The following is a 7,762-nucleotide window of genomic DNA, read 5'->3' as shown; positions in this document are numbered from 1 at the left end:
GTGATAGGGATATTTGCACTAATAATGCTAATTATACCCTTTTAGAACTTTGAAAATAGAAACAAAGGAACATATTAGAATTGTCGATGGAATGGATCTAAAAAATATTTTGATTTGATTGTATAATTGAACACTTTGAAAATTTTGGTTAGAACCCAGCATAATTGATATTCACGATAATTAATTTAATTGATGAGAAATATTTGAGATCTTTTAGATAATTTTATATAATAATTAAGTCTTCCCCTTCAAACACAACACAAGAAGGGTGCCAACACCATTGAGTGGGCAAATAAGTAATTTCATAGCCTCAATCACAAAAAAAAACCTAGATCTAATGGCAGTTCTGTAAATAACGAATTTAGTCAAGGCAATCTTGATGGCAATCTAGTAAATATTAGCAAACCCAGGGGCAAATGTTATGGCAAAGTTGAAAATTTTAAATCTTGAGATGGCAAATTTTGCCGCGACCTTCCGCTAAAGGCAGAGAAGCCCGTTCCTCCCACTTCCCTTCCTTGTGGGCCCCGCACTCTCCCTCTGCCTCACCTCCCGCCACCGGTGGCTCCGTCGCCGCCGTCGCAGCTAGGGCACGGGCTCCCCGGCGACCGGAAATCCCTGGCCGCCGGTGAGTTCCCTCTAGCGTGCCACTCCCGCGCTGCCCGTGCTTGTTCTTGTCCTCCTGCTCCTGCCCTCATCCCGGATTCACCTCGCAGGCCTCGTCGAGCACCTCGTCGGCAGTTAGGTCGTCACACCCTCTTCCAGGCTTCCGACATCATCGAACATCCCCTTTTTTCTGACGGCGCCACCGAAGACATTTGCAGGTCTTCTTCCGCCGTCAGACCTCACCTCGAATTCTGCGCTACTTGTCGTCGATGCCACTCCTCTCGACTGCCATTGGAGGTGCAGATCCATCCGGACTTGGATTGATCTCCTCTTCTGTGGGTAAGGAAGCCTTATCTTGCTTGGATGGATATTTCTAAGAGTTAGTTTTGTTCTGTTCTTCCCTTTCTATGCGGCATTGTGATCAATCGAATCGGAAATCATTCGTTCTGTCATGTCTGTCCGGTCTGTTTGCTGCGTGTCATGGAGCGCTAGCACCGAGTTGCGATTTATAAACAACCATGGATGGCATTAATCTGCAGAGCATTGTTATGTTCTGGATTTTTAGGAGCTAGTTGGGGAGTTTCTATATTAGATATTAGGGATGATGCATGGAGGGAATTTTTTTGTTGAGGGTCCATGTGAACAAACTGGCCATCTCCTCGTAACGTAAACACAATGTGTTCCTTTTTTCTTGTCTATTTTTCTGTTTTGGTCAGCGTGGCACTCTAGTATTATATGGATCATTGAGGAGTACTTCTGCTATGGTATAATTCAATTGCATTTTGACACTTGTTTTTTAGTTAGTCACATGTCAGCAGCCCTGGTCATCATCCGTTTCAGGCTCCGCCACCTGTTACCAGTTTTATGTTACCTTTGTCGGTAGAGAAAAAAGTTGGAACTAAACCATGAAGGCTGTTTATATCATTGAATTGCAATATGTATAATTACTACCATGGTCCTTTGATTGTCTTGTTCCTCAGGTTGCTTGTGTGGTAACTGCTCTTACAACGCATTAGTTTGTGTGCTAACTGCTCTTACAACGGATGAGCTTGTGTGCTAACTGCTCTTACAAATTTTTACAACACGTGTGTTTGTGTTATAAGTGATCTTACAACACATGTGCTTGTGTGGTAATTGCTCTTATAAATTCTTACAAGACGTGTGTTTATATGGTAATTGATCTTACAACACGTGTACTTATGCAGTAACTGTTCATACAAATTCTTATAATACGTGTGCTTGTGTGGTAACTGCTCTTAGATATAAATAGAGCATTGTAAATGAACTCACTTTTTCACCATATAACCTACGACTGAAAATAATTTTAAAAATTAGTCCATCACATAGGAAGAATATTAGTAATTTTTTTCAGATTTTTGGGAATTTATTTAAGGTCCTAACAATTGTTAGAAGTTATAAAAGTAGTCTTTTTTTTTTTAGAGAATTTTAGTTTAAATTCTGCATAGGCTTTTTAGGTGAATCCAATTAAAATGAGTTGCACATGGATTATGGAACATGTACAAAAAGTTTTAGAATTTTTGAGCAACAGAAGACCACTGTTTTGAACAGATAAGATGTGAAGGAAAATTGGAACTGGTAAGTACTGTTCATAGCGGGTCCATCTGTCATCCTATACTTTCTTCATAGCGAATGGCAGATAGCGAGCCTCCCGCTCGCTGATGTGGCGAGCGAGGTGTAGAGAATAGCGAGCCACTAAATTAGCAAACTCGATAAGGAGTGGGTTGGAGGGGGTTTTGGATTGTTTTTTGTTAAAAAATAGGGTAGGGAGTGGGATAGGGAATGGGTTGGAGATGCTCTTAGAAAGTCAAACTTGCCTAACTTTGTTGTGGTAAAGTTTGTCAATGAAACAAACACCCCCACATGCCAGAATTTGAATGTGTAGCCAATAATTAATTTTTGTATAACATATTGTATTTATTCATATTAATTTCTCAAAATTTAGGTGTATTTCATCACATCAAAGTGCCAAATTTTGGTCTTGTCAAGTTCCATTAATATCATATAGTCTTCATCACTTCATGTTTGTGAATATTAGATGTGATTTTCTCTGCACAATAGACTGCATGCTCTTTGTTGGAAATACTAGGTTTATAATAACATGATACGAATTGACGTTTTGTTGGTTGCCAAAAGCAACTCATCTTATGTTGATGTATCCTTGTTAAACCCACTCTTTGCTAATAGGTTCATACATGTTGAGTTTTTGGCTGGTTTCATGAGTTAGTAGTACAAGCAGGGCTGGCTGTGGCTGCAGTTCCTCCGTGGCAGCTAGTGCCATTGTGGATGTGGTGGTGAGCAGTTGGGTCATGTGCCGTCACTGCATTTGACCCCACAAGGCCATTCGACTTATTATTGTCCAGATTGCAAGTAGAACATTCTTTGCTCGATCACACTTCTAGAAACAGTGAAAAATATTGGAATATATCCTCCTAATATGACCATTATGGCGTGAGATGGCAGTTTAATTCTGCCATCATGCTGATATGGCCATCATGGCTGATTATGGCAGATTTATTCTGCCATTAATTGTACCATTTATTAGCTAGATTATCTCTGCTGTAATTAGGTGTAATTACCTTCCATATTCTGTACATCCTGTACATTATATATATGCCGAGCATCAATAGAAAGAATCATCCATTCCAATTCCTTCCTTTTTTTCAAAAAGGACAACAATCCCAGTTACAGCCCAACCATAGAGTCGTAGGTGAATCCAGTTAAAGGCGCAAAAGCCAAAAGTGTTGTGCCTAGGTACTTGGGAGAGGCAAGTCACAGCAAAATATTGTCGACTTCACTATTCTACGATTGAATACTATGATTCGACTATGCAAAATGTAAATGGAGCTAGTTTAGAATACTGACTCTGACTATCTTTGTAATAGAGGCTAAAAGTATGGTTCATGACCTAATGTTTAAGGTTGTAATATATATGAGTTATAGATAGTGCATTTTGTGATACAAAATATGACCTACTGTTTAATGTTGTAATATACTCTTTATTTCACAATATTTCCATTTTATTGGAAATTGATATTTCACAATGCTTGCATTTGATTGAAGGTGCTTCTTGCACAGTTTTGTCCATTTGATCTTCATGGAATTATTGTTACTTCGCAAAATAGCATTCTCATCATGGAGTCCATAAGTGTGTATTTTGTTTAGTATAACTTATGATTTTGTTTTTAATCTTTCACAACTTGCAGGACCTGGCATGCCATAGGCTCTGTTTGCATCTGAGAAAAGTAAACTGATCCAAGGTGTTCATATACTTTTGAGATAGTTTAGAAAAGGGCCTGAAAGCCTTGTGTTGATAACATTCGGTGTGAAGGGTATTGATTCTAGGAACCAATTCGGTAATAAGTACGATGGAGTGCGACAGAGAAGAGGCCTTGAAGGCCAGGGAAATTGCTCTTAAGAAATTGGAAAACAGAGACTTCGTTGGTGCTAAAAGAATTGCCCTTAAAGCACAAAGAATTTTTCCAGAGGTTGAGAACATATCCCAGGTGTTAACTGTCTGCGAAGTGCATTGTGCAGCAGAAGCAAAGATAAATGGAGTGTTGGACTTCTATGGAATTCTCCAAGTGGAGGCAACAGCGGATGAGACAACCATAAAAAAGCATTATCGTAAGCTTGTCCTATCACTTCACCCTGATAAAAACAGTTATGCTGGCGCAGAATCTGCTTTCAAATTAGTTTCAGAAGCATACTCAACATTGTCCGATCGAGCAAAACGATATGCATATGATATCAAATGGAGGGTTACTTATACAAGTGCACCAAAGCAGGCTACACGGCCAACACAGGCTGCAGCAGCAACACAGGGTACACAACCGAATCTGGCTACACAACCAAAACAGGCTGCAAAACCAAAACAGGCTACACAACCAAAGCAGGCTACACAATCAAAGAAGGCTACAGAAATGAAACAGGCCACACAGCCAATGCAGGATACAGAACCAAAGCAGACCAGTCAACCAAAGCAAGGTACAGAGCCAAAGCAGACCAATCAACCAAAGCAGACTACAAGACCAATGAAGACTACAGAGCCGATTAAGAAAAATGATGCAAACAGAAGTAGTGTGGCAGGATATGGACCATCAGATCCATCGCCGACTGATGCGTTGACATTCTGGACCATATGCATCCACTGTAAAACAAAATATAAGTACTTCGGTGACATACTGAATCGTTGCATCCGCTGTCAGAACTGCAGCGAAAATTTTGTTGCATATGAGTTAAATAAACAGGATGCGCCTTCCGTATTCTCATCAAAAGCAGCCAATGGCGCTGGACAACAGGGCAGTGTTCCCACCCAACAAGGCTCTTCTAGAATCTTCTCTTCTGGAGAGAACAAACAGGCAAGATCCGAGATGAAAGGAGCAAAACATGATGAACAAACGAAGAATGCAAAACCAGGTGATGAGGGGATGGTTAATCATACAGAGACAAGTGGAAAAGTGGGAGCTGAATTTTGCACAAGGGATCCGTCTAAAGCTTCTGTACCTAATGCAGCTAATGCAGATGCTAAGGCAGGTGGAAAGATGACATCTGACACTGCCGAACCAGATGTTGGTGACAGGCAAAACCTAGGCAGTGGGGTGGATACATCAGCAGAGCCAGGTGCCACAGGGATCCCTAGTCAACGCAGATCTTCTAGGAGAAAGGAATGTGTTGATGCCAACAACATCCTGAATTCTCCAAGGAAAATGAGGCGGACACTGGAAGATTGGTTCTCAAATGCTGCCTCCGGTTCTGAAAAAATGTTTGATGATAATGTTGCCCGTGCTGATGGACAGGCTAGAGAACCTCATGTCTCCAGCGAAACAAACAACCAAGGGAAGGGAAGTGCCATCAATGAAGGCAATCAAAGAAACAACAAACAAGAAGTTACTCGTGATACAACTGCTGAGAAGCCTTGCAATTCTAGGAACTTTTCATACCCTGACCCAGAATTTTTTGACTTTGATAAGCACAGGGATGTCAATCTGTTTGCAGTTGATCAGATATGGGCACTTTATGATGACCTTGATGGCATGCCAAGATATTATGCTAGAATCAGACATCTTGATACTACCAACTTCAGAGTTCAGTTCACTTGGCTAGAGCATGATGCAGCGAATGAGGAAGAGGGCAAATGGACTGATAATGAATTGCCTGTTGTTTGTGGGAATTTTTTGTTAGGAAAAACAGAGGTGTCACAAAATCCCCTCATGTTTTCTCACATTGTTTCATGGGCGAAAGGCAGAAAAAGGGGTTCTTATGGAATATATCCCCGTAAGGGTGAGGTATGGGCTGTTTATAGGGGTTGGAGTATGAAGTGGATTTCAGATGCAGATAATCATAGATCCTATGAATACGAAGTTGTGGAGATCCTTTCAGCCTTCACAATGGAAGCTGGTGTTGCTGTTATCCCTTTGGTCAAGGTTGAAGGTTTTGTGAGTCTGTTTGCAAAACTAAAGGACAAATCATCATTTATTATACCGTCAAGTGAACTACTTCGATTTTCCCACAGTATCCCATTTTTCAGAACAAAGGGAAATGAGAAGGTTGGTGTTCCATGTGGATTTCTTGAACTAGATACCGCGTCGCTTCCTAGTAACCTGGACATAGCATTTCCATCAGTTACTCTTGATTCTTGCATGCTTATCAGCAAAACAATGAACAGTGGGTTTGTTGATTTGACTGGCTCACCTGGTATACGTGGTCTTGGAAATGAACAAAGTTCTCAAAAGGAAAATCAGCGAAATGGAGGAAAGCAGAAAAATCAATCTCTTGAAACTCCAACTCAGCAGAATAGTGCACGTTGTGCTAGTGTGTCTGGTTATTCCTCTCAGTCATTCTGTCCCTCCCCCAGTATTTTTACATATCCAGACACAGTATTCTATAACTTTGAAGAAGGCCGATTGTATAATAAGTTCGCACGAGGCCAGATATGGGCTCTTTACAGTGATTTTGATAAACTTCCCAAGTACTACGGTTGGGTTACCAAAGTTGATATAGATCCATTCGTAGTGCATTTGACTTGGCTCGAAGCTTGCCCTCAACTGGAGCAGGAGAAGATGTGGTTAGAGCAGGACGTACCTGTGAGCTGTGGGACATTTAAAATCTGTAACTGGAGGATGAAGTACGACACAAATGATGCATTCTCTCATTTAGTAGAAACAACCCAAGTTGGTTGCAAACGGCACTTCGAGATTCACCCACAAGTAGGGGAGATTTGGGCCATGTACAACAACTGGTCACCTGACTGGGTTCCTTCCAGCAAGGATGCTTGTGAATATGCCATTGGTGAGATTACTGAACGCACTGAAGCTAGCACGAAAGTCTTATTTCTCACTCAAGTAGAAGGTTACAGAACTGTGTTCAGGCCAGACAATGAAAAGAGTATTCTGGAGGTACCTACAAAAGACTACATACGGTTTTCTCACCGTATACCTTCTTCCTGTCTGACAAAGGAAAAAGGTGGCCATCTTTGTGGCTTCTGGGAGCTGGATCCAGCTTCTATTCCTGATCCTTTCCTGTCCGGGGCCACCCACTGACTTGCAGAGGTTGAAGTCGACTGTTCTGAAGAAACTAAGACTAAATTACTTCCCATTACTTTGAGTGGTGATCTGTTTAATTGTATGCTCTTCTGGGTGTTCGTACCCCACACAATTGCGGTTAGAGCCAAACCTTGCTATATATTCCCAGTTCATAGGCCTCAGTACTCTTTTATTTTCTACAGAGCTTAAAATTGTATCTAGTGTTGGTATTTGGTATGTGATGCTTGTGATACTGTCATCACTCCCTTCGGAAGTGTTGTCTGCAGCCTCTCTATGCCCTTCTCGTAATTTATCATGAGCTTCAATATCATGTCAAGTCTCGGATCCTCAATTGTAAATTTAGTATCTTTTGTTTTGCCGTTCGTGCTGGGCACAACTAGTTGCAATATGAGGTTTAATCATCGTAATCTTCTGCATGGAGGCATTATTCTGGTTTGTGATTTGGTATGCATTTCTATGGATGGTGTTCGTATTTTTTATTCTCGATGGGACAAACATATGCAATGATAAATATTTTTCAAAATGGTTTTTCTTTTCTGCCGATTTTTTCAGAATGATTTTTTAGCAAGACGGGAGAGTTGTGGAACAAATCCATT

General features: G+C 40.9%; 1 protein-coding gene across 4 annotated transcripts; it reads left to right on the top strand.

Moving 5' to 3' along the window:
- The first annotated feature begins 488 nt into the window (after positions 1-488).
- Positions 489-7,419, top strand: LOC133912250 (uncharacterized). Of its 4 annotated transcripts, XM_062354924.1 has the most exons (4): positions 489-625; positions 714-742; positions 822-942; positions 3,828-7,419. In XM_062354924.1, the coding sequence occupies exon 4, from the start codon at positions 3,990-3,992 to the stop codon at positions 7,161-7,163; it is 3,174 nt and encodes a 1,057-aa protein (XP_062210908.1). In that variant the 5' UTR covers positions 489-625; positions 714-742; positions 822-942; positions 3,828-3,989; the 3' UTR covers positions 7,164-7,419. The 4 variants fall into 4 exon arrangements, with proteins under 4 accessions (XP_062210908.1, XP_062210887.1, XP_062210902.1 ...); XM_062354903.1 differs by having other exon boundaries at positions 714-942; XM_062354918.1 differs by having other exon boundaries at positions 499-742.
- The last annotated feature ends 343 nt before the right edge of the window (positions 7,420-7,762 follow it).

This window comes from Phragmites australis, chromosome 1 (assembly GCF_958298935.1).
Source record: "Phragmites australis chromosome 1, lpPhrAust1.1, whole genome shotgun sequence".
Taxonomy (NCBI): Eukaryota; Viridiplantae; Streptophyta; class Magnoliopsida; order Poales; family Poaceae; genus Phragmites; species Phragmites australis.
This window is presented reverse-complemented; position numbering and strand designations above follow the sequence as displayed.